This window comes from Oxyura jamaicensis, chromosome 3 (assembly GCF_011077185.1).
Source record: "Oxyura jamaicensis isolate SHBP4307 breed ruddy duck chromosome 3, BPBGC_Ojam_1.0, whole genome shotgun sequence".
Classification (NCBI taxonomy): domain Eukaryota; kingdom Metazoa; phylum Chordata; class Aves; order Anseriformes; family Anatidae; genus Oxyura; species Oxyura jamaicensis.
In genome coordinates, this window is record NC_048895.1 from 97,020,072 (window position 1) to 97,037,831 (window position 17,760).

The following is a 17,760-nucleotide window of genomic DNA, read 5'->3' on the forward strand; positions in this document are numbered from 1 at the left end:
GTCCAGCATTTAGCTCTGCTAGGCTGGGTCACGATGCAATTACCTCCAACACCATGATTCTGGCATTACAGCAGTATAATTAAGAACAGCATCTGGTTCACAGCTTAGAAATATTTGATAGTATAAACATTTTCTATTCTTAAAAAAAAATAGAATTTAAGATAACAATTCAAAAATTATAATAAAGGTGACTTTGAGTGAAGTCGTACCATCACTTACAATTAAAATCATGCCTCCAACCTTCCCATGCTTGTCAAAGAACAGAAAAAAAAATAATAAGACAAGTCCCTCACAGGCTCTAAAAGACTTTACAAGGAGACATGCTGGGAAAACACTGCTAGCATCCATCACAAGACCTGAGGAGAAGTGAGAGTTAGTCAAAGGAATGGATACAGGGAACAGGTATAAAGGGGAGTGGTTTCTCCCTATACTGATGCAAGGGCTTGATTGTTTATCTTAACAATCCTAAAGTTTCAGTCTTTCCTCATCCTCCTCCAAACCCCTTCTCTAGCTCCCCAACTTCTCCAGCTCCCAGTAAACCCATACAGGTGTGGGTGGTCTCTCCAACTTCTCCATCCACCAGCAAATTTATTCCTAGGCTCCTCCCCCTTATCCTCAAAAGAACAAACCATCAGCCACGCTAAGACTTACAAACTCAAGCGCAAAGTACTTCTCAGTCTCTTCCACAGGTATTCAAAAACCAAACGCAGTTTTCTTCAGGCTAGTCAAACACCTCCCCAGAAAGAAACTGCTGCAATAGCTTAAACTTGTTCTTTCTAGTCAGGTCAAAAAACAAAATAAAAAAAAAAAAAAACGAAAAAAAAAAAAGGGCAAGAAAAAGCACACTGAAATGCACAACATCAGCACTCAGCTTACAAAGTGCTGATTTGAGTGGGATCAAGTTTTCCAGCTAATTGCTCACTCCCTGATTTCCAAAGGGCACACAGCAAGGATGGAGGTCAGGGGAAAGCAGATAAGGGGTACTGGAGGGAGACAAAGACAGTGAGGCTTTTGTTTTCATTAAGATAAGAAGCCTGCTAAATCAAAATAAGGGTGCAATGGAACAACAAGTGCTGAGCAAGTCCCCTAATATTCTTGTACATTTTCTGTTTGAAAGTGCAAGTGTACTTGGGGCTGCATTCCCTAGAACAATGGTGTAAAATGAGGTGGTAGTAGTAGTATTTAAATAAGGATAAAAAATATGTAGAGCCAAAAGCAGATGGCAGCTAAAGAAAGCAAGCACACCTACACTAATGAGAAAACAAGCAGAATGGGCAGGTTCAGCCCCCAGCCTTTGAGTTTTCCTCTTCCTACTGCTGTGCTACCCCAGCCACAGCAGCCTCCCTACATCCTGCTGCCACTGGAGCATTTTGCACGCTGACTATACTCAATTGCAAAGTAGCTTGTAGCATCTGTTACTGGTTAGCACGTCCCCAGGAAGCCCTGAGGTTTTTACAGTGACTCCAGGCACCAAACCTTGCCCCCTTCTCAAACGAGCTGTGCCCAGTCTCTGCACCGTGCCTCAGTCCTCCAAGGCCTCAGAGCAGGGACCTGGCAGTGGGACGGCTGCCCCAGCTCCCAGACAAGAGTTTCTTCTCACAGAAAAGGCATGACAGCAATAGGAGGGTAGCTAAAGGAGAGAGCACAGGAGGCCAGGTCTCCTCCCGACATGCAGTCAAAAAGATGCAAGGAGGGCACATACCCATGTTGTCAGTGTCGTCCTGACTCCTGTGGCATGGACCAGAGATGTCACAGATAGAGCATTTTAACTACACCACCTTTCTTCTCTCCTTAATAAATGGTACAAAATTCCCTTTCACACACACACACACACACACAAATTCTCACCTTCAAACAACCAAAGTGAATCAAGATAGAACCAAAGTGATATAAGACAAAAAGGTAGGGAACGCTAGCACAGTTTTGTGACTTTTGAGTGCCAAAAGGATCCCAAAACTTCAAGTTTTGTCAGGCTTATCCCATTTCTTCTTCACGTTATTTTCCATACACATTTACCACTTACGTTAATACAGCAACTGAAAAACAGAAATTGTAGGGAACTGCCCACAAGGAAAATTCATCCTATTTTTAAAGACAGTCTCTTTAAAGGAGACAGATTTGTGTCTCCTTTAAAAAGATGTTGGTATTTGAAAATGGATTGAGAAGAAAGGAAATACAGGTGAGAAAGACAGGTGTTGAAAATCAGGATAACCTCAATGACAGCAGCACTGCAGGATACATACATGTCTTTTGTGGTTGCCTCGCAAAAAGGAGCTGGGCATTCCATTCTTACATTCAGAATCACTTTGTTCTTCGTAGCTTTCAAACTCACTTGAACTCCATCCATATTCCAGTGAGCTGTTTCCACCATCATCACCATTTTCAACATCATCATAAATCATTTCTTCTGTAAGAATTAAACCAAAATAAAAGAAAGCTCTACTGAAATACCTTTTTGTTTAAACAGCAAAAACCTTGTTCGGATGTACCATAAGGAATTAGGCAGACTTTCGTATGCACACTTTTTAACATGTTTGAAGCAACCCAATATTCAGAAGAGCCCAAATGGCTATCTCTGTTTTAACAGATTACTAAAACAGGACATGAGTGGTGTTCTGGGTACTAACCATGATACTTTTAGAAACATGCCATACTCAAATTATGCTGTGCTGTCCAAATGTCGCAGTATTTTTTTTTAGAAGAAACTTAATGGAAGCTCAAACCGTAGCTGTGAACATGTCTGCACTGAGCAGTAAACTTGCTAAGAACTTTTCATGATCAGCTCAAATAACAAATGCTAAAACACTCTGAGAATCAAACAAAAATGTCACTGTTTCAAGCAGAACATACCGAAGTAGCAAGAAATACATTACAAAATTCTGGTATTTTATGACTCATTCTTGCAGTTATACTGGCACTCCTCCTGTGACTACGATTCTCTCCTGTCCTACCTTGTCCATCAAATCTAAGAGCTCAAAATATTAACCTTCTCAACATCTAGGAAGCTATTATTTCAGAGGTTGACCAAAGTACCACCCATTAAAGTCACTGGAAAAATGTTTCCAAAATAGTTACTAAAAAAAAATTTACTACAAATCACATCGTTTGGGCAACCTTTTTTTTTTTTTTCTTTTCTTTTTTTTTTTTTAAACTTTAAGCTTTCCATCGTTATCTCAGCTGCTGTTTTAGTTGGCACAGACATCTAGTAACTCAAAACAAAATGGAAAATTTTTATTGCCAAATATTTTTCAGGAAACCAGCCTGCACCCTACATGCAGAATCCTTTGTTAACACAAGTAGAAAAGTATGGACAGTTCTGCCAGGAATCCCTGTTGTCAGAGGTTATAACTTAGCATTTAAAACTGTTTCACATTAAATTCGGTAAACAAAAGCCATGCTTTTATTTCAGGACTAAGGTTTTACTTAAGTTGAGAAAAAATATATACTTGAAAGAAAAACTGGCATATTTTACACATCTGGCTGATCCTAGGACTCTATGATTCAAAAAAACCACAATATTTTGACCAATAAAAATCTTCCATTATTAGCATGAATGAAATTGTTTTGAACTACCACAAAAGAATCTCCTCTCATTTGGAATAATAAAAATTTAAGTTTTTTTTGTCTCCATGCATATCAAGATTGTCCTTAAAATAGACTGCCTGAAGGACCACATTTTAGTGTTAATCTAGCACAATGAATAATTTAAAAGAATTATCTTAGTAAATCAAAATAATTCAAGACTTAAACAGGCCAAAATTTTGCAATGCAATTATTGGGACCCACTATACTCAGTGATTTAGAGTATGTATCTTGTTTACATACTAATGTAGACTGAGCTCAGATTTTTTTTTCTTGAAACAGGAATGTCTGCCTGTCAAAATATATAATCAATAAACATAAAGATCATGAATGCACAAAGAAGAAATTTCCCCTGCTACCTATTTTCTCAGAAACTTTCAGTAACTCTGAGGTCAAATAGAATGCCAAAATTTTAATTAGTAATTTCTGGGATAAGCTGAAAATTCTGACTGAAATGTTCTGCAGAGCATCCATGACACGAACATCTCAGGTCAGCTTCTGGCCTCAGTCTATGTGCTTCCAGACCAAGCAATCATAGTGCAAAGACATCCCTGCCCAGAGTGGCTGAGCCCATTATGGGACTCCCCAGTACTAAAAGTATTCATGCCATTAAATGCAAGATAATACATTGAAATAATAAATAAATAGAATGAATGTTAGTAATAAAGTTTGCAAAACGTCTTGCCTGGATAGCACTATGGGCAAGAAATGAAAAATTAAGGCTTTAAATACAATTGTGTGCTTCATACCAGAAGTCCCAAGTGTTTTCTTGAACCGTTAACTTGGTTATAGCCAACTTCAGAATCAAATAAATGCCTATACCCTGAGATCCATGACAAGTAGATGTAGAGTATCCAATAAGCAGATCCGTTCAAACAGATTGTTAGCAGCAACCAACCCTTAAGCACAGACACTGTGAACAAAAACCACCCAACAAACCTGACCAAAAGCTTGTTTAAATAGCCTTCTTGACCCCTAACTTCACATTGCTACCCAGTAAAGGTAAAATTTAGGCTTCAGCTACTACTTTAAGATATATTCTGCCTCTTCCAAACATGGCCACACAATAAGGAGCTAGACCACTCCAAAGCTGCAGAAAAAGCATTTCTGGAGAGTCACAGTCAGAAAGGTGAATAGCTGCCCTGAACCTCCTCTTCAAGTGACGTTCAGTGAGCTGAGCATGTTTCCATCTCACGGGTATTTTTATGTGAAGGGGTACTTCCAAGAATAGAGCAGTTCTCTGTGCATCTGTGACAATGCTGCACTGTACTAGATAACTATTTAAAAAGCTCCTTCCCTACCTACTTTGCTTTGTTTAGGTCACTACAGCTACAACACCTACCACTGTAATTCTCTAATATACAGAACACAACCACTTATGGATTTCCCAGAGTATCTATTAAACAAAGCAGAATTCAGCTTATGGGCAGAGTGGTGTAGGAGACCTGCTGAGACAAGACTGTGCTAAAAGTTAGTTTTAATTTTGAACTTTGTAAGACACTGATTACTGTCAGAGTGCTAATTCTGTTTACACAGAACTTAGTTAATGTATCTATTCATTATACATGCACATGGGCCATATGACATTGTTTTCAACTTCAACTGCATGGTCTGTATTACATAGACTTCAAACCTGGTTCAGAGTCTGAATTTTCTCTTGGTACATCATCATAAATTACTTCATCTGGGTCTACAAGAAAAACAAAACAAAAAATACATGAGAAATCACCCAAAATCTGATCGGGAACAACAAAGAATTTTGGTTCTTTTTCCATGAAGTGCTTTTTGAAGTCTATGGAATGGTTCATCGCTTTCTAAAGGAAATCATAGAATCATGGAAAAGTGAATGTTAACTTTGTTTTAAAATACAACATTTTGTTATGCTACTGAGTATTTTTAACTGGGTACAACTGGGCTCCTGAAAAATACCTGAAAAAAACAATAAAAGTGAACATGAACATTCCTGTAAAACATACGTGTGTGTATACATTACATACACTGTTTATCACAACTTAAAACTGACCTTCTTCTATAGTTTAGCTCTGAACTCACTGATACTTACTTTCCATCCATGCTGTATTTGCAGGATCTGCAACCCACTTTGCCAGAGCATCATCCTCTCTCTTGACCTGGTTATCTTCACTTGAGGGGGAAAAAAAAGGGGGTGGGTCGGGGCATAAAATCATTAAAAGCTCCACAACAATACTTTTAAACAATCATGAAACCAAGTCAATAAATAAAAACATCTCACTGCCTTCCAGTTCTCACTCTGAGGTTGCTGATTGCTCAAAAACACTGCCTCAGTACGTAATTTGGATTTCATAATCTATTCTATCTGACAATTTTAGTTAATAAATTGAAAACATTTCCCTTCCAACCTCAAGAAATGCTTTTGTTTTTATTTTACTAGAACACAAATCTCTCAGATAGCATTTCCACTGTAAGTAAGAGTAAAAATATGAAGAGGTATGCAGCCATTGTGCTGGGAGAGGCTGTTAACCTCCCTCTGGCTGCCACACGTGAGGCTGAACCTGCAGTAGCCCATCCAGTTTTGGCACACCTCTCTTCTAGAGAGATGTGGAGAAACTGACTGGAGTATAGCACAGGGCTACCAAAGTGGTCAGGGACTGAAGCACATGGCCTGCAAGAAAGAGGTTGAAGACAGGGAGCTTACTTAGCCAGGTGAGAAGAGTGATCCAACAGCCGCTACAACCATCTTAAAGAGAGCCCAACTTTTTTTGGTGCAGTGTCAGATGACTTAGAAATGGGGAATGGTCAACATATGGCAAAAATTGCTTTGGATATTAAGGAAAAAAGAAAAATATGTGAAGGGTAGTGCAGCAAGAAAGACACTGCTTTGGAAAGGTGCCGCAGCTCCATTGTTGGAAGTTTTCACAGCTACCAGAGCCATGGCTGGTATGATCTCATGTTAGCAGTGGTCCTGCTGAGAGAAGCAAGCTACTCTACAAGATCTCCACAAGTCTGTTGCAGTTGATATGACTACAAAAATTGCATCTTGTTCGTTCAAAAATGTCACGTGTGGTAATACATATCAGACCTCAATCAGTGCAGATTTTGGTAAACAAGCAGAGCTATGGATTTAAGAAGATGAAAATAACAAAACATGGAAGCATCAGACATGAAAAATTAAGTATTTAATTTATCAAATGCAAGTTTTCTCAGGAATTGAGGTTTTATAGATCATTAAAACATGCTGAACTGACAATCACCTATTTTGGGGTTCCTCTGAATTTAAAGAATTACAATGACATTCTTCAGTTGCTGACTGCATACCTGCAAAGTAGAAAAAAAAAAAAAAACATATTCAATAAAATGCTTGGAATAACATCAGTGAGGTTCAAATGGTACACTTCAGTATAAGAAAGCAATTTTACTACTATTGTTAACAAATAATCTATTTTCACACAACACTTTTATTCTGAAGCATGTCTAAAAAAAGTATGAGTTTCTTCACACTATCTTATCTATTTTTGCAACTAAAAAAAATTCACACAGACACAGCAATTTGGCATAAGAGCTAGAAAAATGAAGTTACAATATCTGATGTATTTAATTGTAATCTCTCAATCATATATTCCTCTTCAGGCAATAACATCACAAAAATTTTGGTTTCACTCTCCTATATGCCTAATGGAAGTAGATAGCAAAGACTGCAAAAAATATAGTACACAGAATTACAGTAGAATTGCCTCCAAAGTAAAGAGTAATATATCCAAAACAAAACAAATTAAAAAAAAAAAAAAAAGACAGGATATGGAAAGCTTTCTGCTCCTCCTGCTCTCCTGACATTAAGCTGACAACTTTGCCAATTCTGGTTACAAAACAGGGGTACTGTTCCTGTTTCTGTAATAATCCATAGTTATTCCCCTTTCCAGTTTCCCCTTCCATCTTAAAATCGTACTGAAGGACAAAGAGAATGCACCAAATTATCAAGGAAAAAATCCCACAGCAATTCTAAATACACAAGGTCTGAAAACAAACAAACAAAAACAAAAACATTCCAGAAGTGCATATAGAAAAGGTAAAAGGGACAGGAACTCTGCCAGGACCTAGATCAAGCATGATAAGCGTTTGCAAAGAAATCACTTGGCCCGAACGTTGAACTATTACTCTGGAAATTATTTCATGACATTAAGAGGGAATTAACATTAATCATTTTTAATGGCAAGATAAGACAGGAGTCCTGACTCGTGCTTTATGTTGTGATACGGTGCCAGCAAACTAAAGGTCAACCATCAAAATTTTAGTTCCCACCCCACAACAGAGTCGTTAGTCTATTTTGATGCAAAATCCCCCAGAGATGTCATGGCTGAGTGGTACATAAGCATTTACAAAGCAGCACAGGTATCTAAAGATAAACAAGAATTCCCCATGAAATACAATAAACTGTGTAAATACAGTACCTTCTTCATCTACAGAAACACTGCGTATTATAACAGGGCTGGAATATGCTGGCAGTATCAAAGGTAAATTGGATGGCACAGCATAGCCACAGGGCACGGGAACAGAATAGCCACCGGACACATTTGGACTTGGAGGTTCATCTTGAGGACTTGGTTCTGGGGAGGAGGATGGATCCTTTTCTTGCATTGGGGAAATATTTATGACTGAGTAGGGATTTACTTTTGTTGGAATGCCTTCCGCAGCAGGTTCTGATGCTCGTAGCTCCCCATTTCTTTCTAAGGTATCACCTCCTTTAGTTTAAAAAAAAAAAATCAAAGTTTTATTTTTTTTATACCTGTTCAAGTTGCTTAATACAGTTCTTTGCAAGTATCCTAAACATTTATGTGACCCTTACTATACAATTTGCTTACAATCTGTAACACAAAATTCCCACACAGTAATGTTCTCTTTCCCATTTTACAGATGAGGAATGCAACAGCAGCAAAACAACTGGGTTACAAGGATGCCTACAGAAAAACAATAACTCAATCCTAAATATGGGATAAGAAGATTTCCGACAAGTGGCCAGGGTCCCCTCTTGCTTGCCATAAGCACATGGCTGGAAACAAGTCTTAAGCCCTCAAATTTCAAGTCATATTTTAGAGGAATTTGTATCTTACATACACAAATACAAGAAACATTTTAGGAATAGCCATGAGCAAAGAAAAAGCTCACTGGAGGGATGCTCTTCAAAGAGCTGTCCTGAAAATGCTCTGATAAGAAAAGGGGAAAGAAAATAACTTTCCAAGTTCTCCTCCTTGAAAATAAACTATTTTCTGATACACAAACGTCCTGGTATCTCTAGAGACAAGCTGGGGCACAGCGCAACCAAAGGCTACTCTGAAGCACACTACAGAATTGGATCCCAAGCGATCAGAAGTTTTCAAGCTGTAAGCATGTTTTCACAAAAGGATGAGCAAACGATTTTTTCAGGGAAAAGCCATGTTTTAAGTTCCAGGTTGTCAATCTGCTCAGTCACCTGATGAGTTATTTATCTCTCATTGCCATGAGCACAATGACTGTTTACAAAAGGAAACTGGATTGAAGTCAGCAAAATCAGCTGTTTTCAATTTGAGCAGAATACAGCGACTTCCAGAGCATACCTCAGCACTGCCAACATCTGCAAGTGTTGTAAAAAATATTTTAATGTCTAATAAAATAAGACTCCTGTTATGAACAAGATTCTTACATTCTGACTTAATTATTTTTTTATGCACATCATAAGATCAGAAACCATTACACTTAGCTGTGAAGGTAAGTTGTCTTGAGACATCTTTGTGCTGTTACAGGTGCAAAGGCATAGAAGTTTTCCTGTAGCATGGCATTATGACTGAGACTAGTATGTTGCTTTACATTGAACGTGGATGGGAAACCTCAGAGGAATTGTGTGTGATCATCACTTGCCTCATCAAATCTAGCACAAGTATAGCTAGCATGAATAATCAAAACATTTGCACGGCTGTTCTATTAATTTCTCTTTTTTACAAGTGTTTTTATTCCATCCTCGATCTTGCCTCTTTACTTAGCCTAAGGGATGCAGAGCCCAGCAGGCTGACTTACCAGTGCCGTTAGCCTCTTGGTGCTCTGTGTTACTTCCAGGATCAGGAGGAGGTGGCACGAGGGCTTGCCTGTCTGCTTCTGGTATCTCATCTCCACTGTCGAAGTCAAACTGCTCTCCCTCATCCTCCTCTTCATCATTCGTACCCGTGGCTTTAGGCTCTTGCTCTAGAACTATGCAGAAAGACACACTTTGGTTTTTTGTTCTCAATAATGATGTCAGACGTTAGGCAGGTGCTCTGCGTTATGAATGAAGCCCATAAAATGCCGCACAAAAATGTTAGGTCACTGGAACAGAATAGGAATTTCTCAACATGTTGATAGCCTCTGGCAGTTTACAACAAATCCTTTAGCATAACTAAATTACATAGAATGCAATAGAAACTGATCATACAGATACCTTTTTGTCCTAGTTCATTACGGCAAAAGCAAACACATTTACAAAAACATTTAAGCAGCTGATTCTTTAAAGAAAAGTTCACAAATGAATGCAATTGGACAGGGAGTCTTCTATATCAAATCACTTTTCTTTTCTAATTCCAATTTTCTATGCCTACTCTTTCTTAACAGAATCACAATGACAGCGACCGTAACTTTCTTCATGCACATCATTAAAGAGCAGCAGACTGTTTTCCCTACCCCAAGCTGGGACGGTATGTTACCTCAGGTCATTGGTTTAAATCTATTAACCCCATTATCACACACTTCAGTCATCGAGGTACATTTTGGCAAGGGGTATGGGGGGTTACCTTTGAAAAACTAAATAAACTACATCCTAATGTGGCTGGGACCTGGAGTGTTTGGGCTATATTATGTCTTTGCTTATGAGCACCCTGCAGCTCACCCTTGCTACCTCATACAGGGGTGGGGAACAGGAAGAAGAGCTGAGCAGTTTCCCTTGGTGCTATTGTTCTTATCCACATGAGCACAAAGAAACCATGAGGATTTTAAACTTCTCACTGCATTATCTTTTTACCATGTATTTGCATGAGACTTGCACATGGGATCCAACACTTCTGCTGGAGATGCTCTGCAGAGCAGGGGTGGCCACTGCAGCTGCAGGGAGGGAAGCCCAAACCCCCCAAACCCCTCTGTTTTCACTAAGGGCTTCATCCCTCCCTCCCTAGACCTGCCACAGCTGCTCTGCTACTATCTGGAAGGAAAACTCGTTATCAGAGGTCTCCTTGCAGAATCATCTATGGAAATTTTTCAACCCAACCAACCTCCCAAGCTCCTCCTCAAAACCACTCTTATGCAGGAGTTCAACAATGCATTAAAACATAACAAAAACACATAATTATAGAACAAAAGTATCTTTTAATAATGTAAATACACGAATATTTTATAGACACATGAATGAAGTTGATGGAGTTTTCCCTCTCCTTCAGGTAACACGATATTTAAAACCAAGTCACGCAAGGACGACTGGATCTCCAGAATCTGGACGCTTATCAGCTGTTCTGCCATGCAGGACTGCTTGGATTGTCATGGTAATCAGCATTCTTGCCAAGGCTTCTGTTTCTTCGGGCAGGCTGAGCCAGCATATTTTATCACAGCAGCAAATAACAAGATCTTTCACGCAGTCTCTCTGCAGGAGAGAAAGTGAACTAATTGCAAAAATATTAAGGAACAAAAAAGGGGTTTCCCTGCGTTTATGGTCACGGTTTGTGGCTGAGGCAGCAGGACATTCAGTTTAATTTTGATGCTTTTTTAAACCCTTTTGTCAGAATGTCTTTGGATTGAGGCTTTTCATACTTGCTTTTGTCCATTAGTAATATTTTTTTTTTCTGAAAGATGAAAAATGCTGAGCTCTTCCAAGCAACTCAAGACAACCCCAGAATTTTTCCTGAACTGCCTTTGTACTGCTTGCTCCTCAACAGGAAAGGGAAAAAAGAAAGGAAGGGGTTTTATTATTGTTGGTGTTTTTTGATTTTATTTTTTAAGTTTTCAGTTTCTCTCTATAGTTCAAATCTAGTATCTCACAGGTCTGTGTCTTCCAAGTAGAGTGGTTTGGGGGATTACCAGTGCATGAAATAGTGGTTAGTCATCCCGACTAGGTAGACAAGTAAGTAGATGGCAGTCAGAAGTCGATAACAGCCAGAGTATCTCAATTTAAAGTGTGCATGCACTGCCATGGGCCACTCCGCTTGCTGTTCTAGACAAGCAATCATCATCAGCAAACCCTACCAACACATAAAAAAGCTCTTCTGCATTTTGTATAGTGGGAGAAGGAAGATGAGATAACCAGCATGGGTTAAACTTGCTCTGCTCACTTCTACAGGATTAGGCCATGCTCAGAACTTGGGTGTGGCTTGAGCAGGGCTGAAATAAGAGCAGTGAACCCACCTGCTCAGAGGTCAGCTCTAGAATACATGCATTTAATTTATGAAATATCCACACCACGCAGGCAAACATCTAGGAAGCAACATGAAGTTTTGTGGCTGCTAGTTATGGAGCTTCTGGATCCATTTTTTTTTTCCCTTAGGGCCTATAAAGGTAGCTTAGGTATCATATTCCTGGTTATTCTCTGCTCCAGCACTTTCACACTAATGCAATTCCCCAGGCACACGAATCCAGCAGTGTCATTTGTCAGAGACAGACAAAAACTGCCACTGGCAAAAAAAGGTAATTTGAGACACTAAAAGCAAAAGGAATGACTCAGGAGCCAGGAGCAAACCCTGGTCAACTGAGACGCAATTTCCCTTCAATTTTCCTCTCCGTCTCCCTGCAACAACCCAACCAACTCATACGTTACGATTGAGGGCAGAAAGCCTAACAAAGAATTGAGTTTCTCAACTTAGATTAAAACTAAATTGAAAGGTACTACCTGATCTTTCTTATTTTTCTGTCATGTTTGCTAATGCTGCCCTGTTTAGTTTACATTTACTTTGCTTTGGAAATAAACAAGGTACAGAACTCTGTAATAGGGCACTACAGGATGGAAAGTGCCCCTAAACTGTATCAGTGGTGGGTTACGATGAAAAAAAAAAGACAAAGAAAGAAGTAAAGTTCCTTCCCAGACCACACGTCCTTTAGTGATGGCATACTGGAGACAAGTAACTTCCCACCAGATAGTTTTAAAACTATTTCGGCTTTGCATCACTCCCACATTTGTTTAATCCTGCAGGTTACGTTAATTCTTTGCACTTAACGATCTTGCCAGTTTCACATGCAAAAGTATTCTCCTTCGAACTTTTAATTTCCAGGGAATACTGTTTCATTTTATGGAAACAACGTATTTTAATAACAAAAATAAACAGAGGGTGGCGGTGATTTCCATTCCCTTCAAGTGAGGAACGCTCAGCACTGCAGATAAATACTGACTGTTATACAAAAAAGACATTTTGAGTAACTACAGTTTTGAAAATATGTACTGCTTCTAGGGTTGTTTGTGCTACGTCAAAACAGCACACACAGGAAGACATATTTTTGCTCTTGAGGAGTTCTACAATAAATGAGGAAGTCACAAAACACAGTTAAGCTTAACCTGAATCTGACTACCAAAAAAAGAAAAACAAACCACCACGTATCTTGCAAAATGTAATGCTCGTGAATAAAGTCACAGTTCCTCCAGTACTTTAAGTGTAAAATATAAAGTGGATTTCAAGGCAATTTTGACTGCAGAAAAATATGGGGTGGGAGGAGAATGTGGTAAGTGGTGTCCAAAGATGACAACTTTTTAACATCACTTTAAAATTCATTATTTTTTGGCCTAGGTAGTAATTGTTTGGGATTACAGAGTCTGCCTGAAATTACTTTGAATTATTAAATTGGTTACTAAAAATCCAATTTGCCTTTTCACTACTACTCACATTCTTACTTTACGAGTGCCAGCCAGAGCAATGAGAATGCAGTAATTGATTAAACCTCTTCATCCTATGCCAATACCGTTCTGCAGGTATCTTCCTTAAAAGCTGTATTTGGAGTTTTCAAACATGGGGGGAAAAAAAAAAAGAAGAATAAATCTGAAATAAAGTTTCCTTTAGGGTAAGCGTGAAAATGTGAATTTTGAATGAGAAGAAGGAATAAATACTCTCATAATTGTTAGCACAGCATATGAATTTATGACTTTTCTGTGGTATGTTATTCAGGGAAATTACTTTTTCTTAAGCTGACTTCAAAAACAAGCTAACTTAGGCTATGTTTACAGAGACCTGCTGGGGCATAAGCAAATTTAAACAATTTTATTTTGTTCTAGCAATTGTGAAGCATTCTTGGCACCATCTGTTTTCCCATTCATTTTCCTTAAGCTATTCATAGTTTAATAGCACAGATAAATAGTTAGATAAATAGAGTGGCATTAATTTTAATCTTGAGATGAGGCTAGTGAAGCTTCGCTAATAATTTTCTTTTAGAGATAATACAGAATTAAAACAAAATAGATCAGCACTTACACTTTGAATGTGTGTGAAGCAAACACACACTTTGAATACAGTGCAAATAAAGGAGAAAGAAAAAAAAAAAAAGTAAAACTCTGACCTTCCTTGCAATCCCATAAATCAGAGATGATCCTAAAGAAGCCAGCTGAGTTTTTTTCATGGAAAATAAAGATAAAGGAAGAAATGATCAGAACCCTAAGCAGGAACAATTCAGCAGTATGGGACACTGTGGCAATAACCCTGGAAGCCCTGGACATAAGATGACAAACTGCCATTAAAAATACTTGCATTTGAACATGCATGTTTTGAGGTTTTAACAGTGCCTTTGCAGACTGAAAGAAGGCTTCTACATAATCAGGAATGTAGTCATTGCAACCTGTTGTAGTTTTTTTGTTGTTTTGTTTTAAAATAAAGGTTAGCAGAGAATTATGGAATGAAAAGAGGATATACATCGACTATATTTGAAAAACTTCACAACAAAGAACAGCCCAAAAACTTCAGGACACAGTAAATATCCATGTTGCCAGAAGGGAACACTCCTTTCCCTTTTTCCCTTTAGCAAGCAGTTTTCTTCCAATGCACTTTTTTTTCCCCCCTCAGTTTTGCCTTTGGAATGTCTGCAATGCCTCTCATATATTCACTGAATGCCAAATTTTCTTTTTTTTCTAAATAATAAATATTTTAGTCACTTTTATCATATCATCAACTACACTGACCATAATGGAGAAAAGAAGTCGACATTGCTTCAGATGGAAAACATCATTTAGATTGCCAGTAGATATTTAGGACAACACAGACCTGTCGTCTCCCTTCAAACTGAACTCCATGAATCCTGTAACTTGCTACAAATTCTTGAGTATCCTGAAATAGGAAAAAGTTTTCACTAAAATCATTTACTAGCTCAAATACATTTAGATACTATAAAATGTTAAAGTGAAGCTTAAAAATCAAAGCAAACAGCCAGGCATAACAATTCAAGTATTTATTATTTAACCTTGATGCATTCCAGAGATGTTCTCTTTAGCTCTCTTTTAAACTGAAAGATATGTTTGCTATTTCAAACCCTTATTTCTCAGTAGTCAGAGTCTGCCCAGTTCCTTCTGTAAGTCTACAAGACACCGCACGGAAACAAGGAATGGAACTGTGCGGATTTCAGTGCTTTGCTGTTTTCTAACTGGGAAAGTGCTCTTCATTAAAGTAATTAAAATAAAAATTAAAATATCTTTGTGAAAATAACGAAAGGCCTCAAAATTTAACGTTCTGCAGGAATATATATAAATAAAAAATACTGATTCCAGAAGGCAAAAGTATTACTCTCCCCCAACCTGAAAACAATTCCAGAAACTGTAGTTCCCATGTGGGTAAGTATATAAGCAGGAATAGATGAAAGCAGATACTTATTTTTCTGTCTCTTTCAAAGCCAGCACTACTATTACAGCTGCAGAAAGAGGAAAAAAAAATGCACATAATAATGAATATAACCTCTCCTTAACAAAGGTAGAGCTGTGAAGTCTGTTTCTTTTCAGAGTCTTGTAACAGAAAGTAAGTGTTTTTAGAATTATTACTTTTGCAAAACTAACAATTTGGGCCCAGATACATCATGCTGACTAGCTCCAAGACTCTAGAGCACTAGCTCCAGGGCTCTAGAGCAGTTCAGTTTTTATTTTCAGGTGAAATTTTGTAGCAGACACTTGATACTTGTCTGTCCTGAGAAATGCTAGGAATTACAAGGAAGAACCTTAATTGCTACCGCAAAAAAAAAAAATACAATTTGGCCAACTTGCAAACCTTAGAAAAACTGCAGCTGATTCATATTCAACTGAAATTTTTAAAAGGGTATTAAAAGACTCGGTCACCACTCGATTAATCTCACAGCTTTTCAGTGCTGATTAGATTGCATTCCTACAGCTAGAAAGCAACAAAATATTTTCTAGCTGCTCACATCTCCCACTTGAGACAACTACTTCTTCAGTACCAGGAGAGAGAACTGAACTTAAACATTCTTTCGCTGCGGTACTTGGCCTGAGTGCCTCTCTCCTGCTTTCGTCCCTGAACACCTATACAGGAAGAAAGGTGAAGAAGAAAGCCAGCTGGCTCACATGTGACTTGCTAAATAGCCGGATAGGGAAGGATGGAGACAAGTAAGGTGGCTGGTGAAGCTGGAGTTCTGGGTGAGAGGGAGACAGCACTTATTTCTGTGGGTAAGGAGGGCTGGCACCTGGGTGGAAAGGGGCAGCCCAGAGGGCAAGAACAGGACTGGGACCAGCAGAAGGAACGAGGACTCATAGAAGACATCACTGCAACAACTCCTTTAAAAATAATAGGCAGTCAAGCCATTAAAAACTGTTTCCACAATGAAAAAAAAAAAGCACAACTTTTAAAATTATTCAGGTAACTTTCACGTTTGGAATTTCTAATGCCCATTCACGATCCCCAGGAGCATGCTGTGCTAAGAGCAAGCAAAAGCAATGGCAGCCTCTGAGGTACTGCATCAGTACTTAAATGAACCTAAGGGCACAAGAGGACAGCTGGCTTTCAGGAACCACCATTTACTGACACTTCAAAGCCACTAACTGACCATTCCATTAGTAAATATGTCCTTCTGGGCATGCCTATGTGCAATTTTCTTCCAGAATGTTCTTGAGCGACATCTCCATGCTGCTCAAAGCCTGCACAGTCACCTCTAACTGCTGAGCGTAGGTTTAAAGGATGAAGCCAAGCTGCACAGATACTATAATGGAGCATTTTTACTCAAGGCATCTTCAAAAAGACAGACATCCAGGAACAAACATCCAGGAGCTACCTCATCACACCAGGACTCAGCAAACTCAGATCCGCTCCCTCAGTCCTGCTTACCCAGCGCTGCACCTGTGGAAAGGACGGCAGTGTGTGGCCTCCTCCTCGCCCTGCGTGTAGCCTCCGGGCCCCAGCTCCTCCACAGTGCAGGCAGGAGCAGCCCTGAGGCCTGTTTTGGTTCCTGCCAAGATGCCACCACGATGTGCCACCACAACAAGATATCATCACGACAGCTGAGCACCCTCCATGCCACGGCACGGGGTAAGCCATGATGGCATTTGTGGAGGGCCTTCCTCCTCCACAGCGTGAACAGGTGCCCCCGCGGTGCTTCTTCTGCTTTTCCAGAACACCGCCAGTACCCACAAATTAGCTCCTTGTACAGTCACACAGGTGGAAAGCATCTCCTTTGCTGGAAAGAAGAAAAAAAGTCTAAACCGAAACCCAAAAACATGTGAGTTCCCCTCAGATTACTTCCCTGGAAAGCAGAAGGGAGCCAGAGGCTTTCATTCCCCGCTCACACAGTTTTGCTAAGCTGGTGTTACAGGAAACCGAGGTCCCCACGGCATAAACACGTTGCTAATTACTCAAAGCTCACACACACATCCAAAGCATGACCGCAACGTGAGCATTAAAGGTCTCTATAGAAAACAGTCAAAAACAAACAAACAAACAAAAACAAACAACAAAACTAGCACACATTCACAACAAGGAGTGTTTCCAGTGGTGGAAACAAAATCAAAACCACACAAATTAACAGGCTCTCCCTTCAAATAAACAACAAATAAGTAAAAACCTCTCTTTGGTATTTCATAAACATACAAATTACATACTAATTACACTGTCAAGCATGTACAACAGAAATTACTCTTCTGGATAAAAAGCAAACTTCAAACTCAAGTCAAAAGAAGGGAATCTGCCTGTTCAAGCTTAAGAAAGAGGCTGCTACCTACAGCAGCAGATGTTCGGAAAGATTTACCCATAC

General features: G+C 39.1%; 1 protein-coding gene across 5 annotated transcripts in view; it reads right to left on the reverse strand.

Annotated features, from left to right (window-relative positions):
- ARHGEF10 (Rho guanine nucleotide exchange factor 10) overlaps positions 1 to 17,760 on the reverse strand; it is a 118,995-nt gene that overhangs the window by 78,247 nt on the left and 22,988 nt on the right. For 4 of the 5 annotated variants that reach the window (XM_035322792.1, XM_035322796.1, XM_035322795.1 and 1 more), the window contains 6 exons: positions 9,607 to 9,777; positions 8,007 to 8,297; positions 6,813 to 6,879; positions 5,645 to 5,724; positions 5,216 to 5,272; positions 2,244 to 2,407 (listed from right to left, as the gene is read on the reverse strand). In XM_035322792.1, coding sequence (XP_035178683.1) covers positions 2,244 to 2,407; positions 5,216 to 5,272; positions 5,645 to 5,724; positions 6,813 to 6,879; positions 8,007 to 8,297; positions 9,607 to 9,777 — 830 coding nt within the window. The remainder of the gene's footprint in view (positions 1 to 2,243; positions 2,408 to 5,215; positions 5,273 to 5,644; positions 5,725 to 6,812; positions 6,880 to 8,006; positions 8,298 to 9,606; positions 9,778 to 17,760) is intronic. The other variant, XM_035322793.1, reaches the window with a different exon arrangement.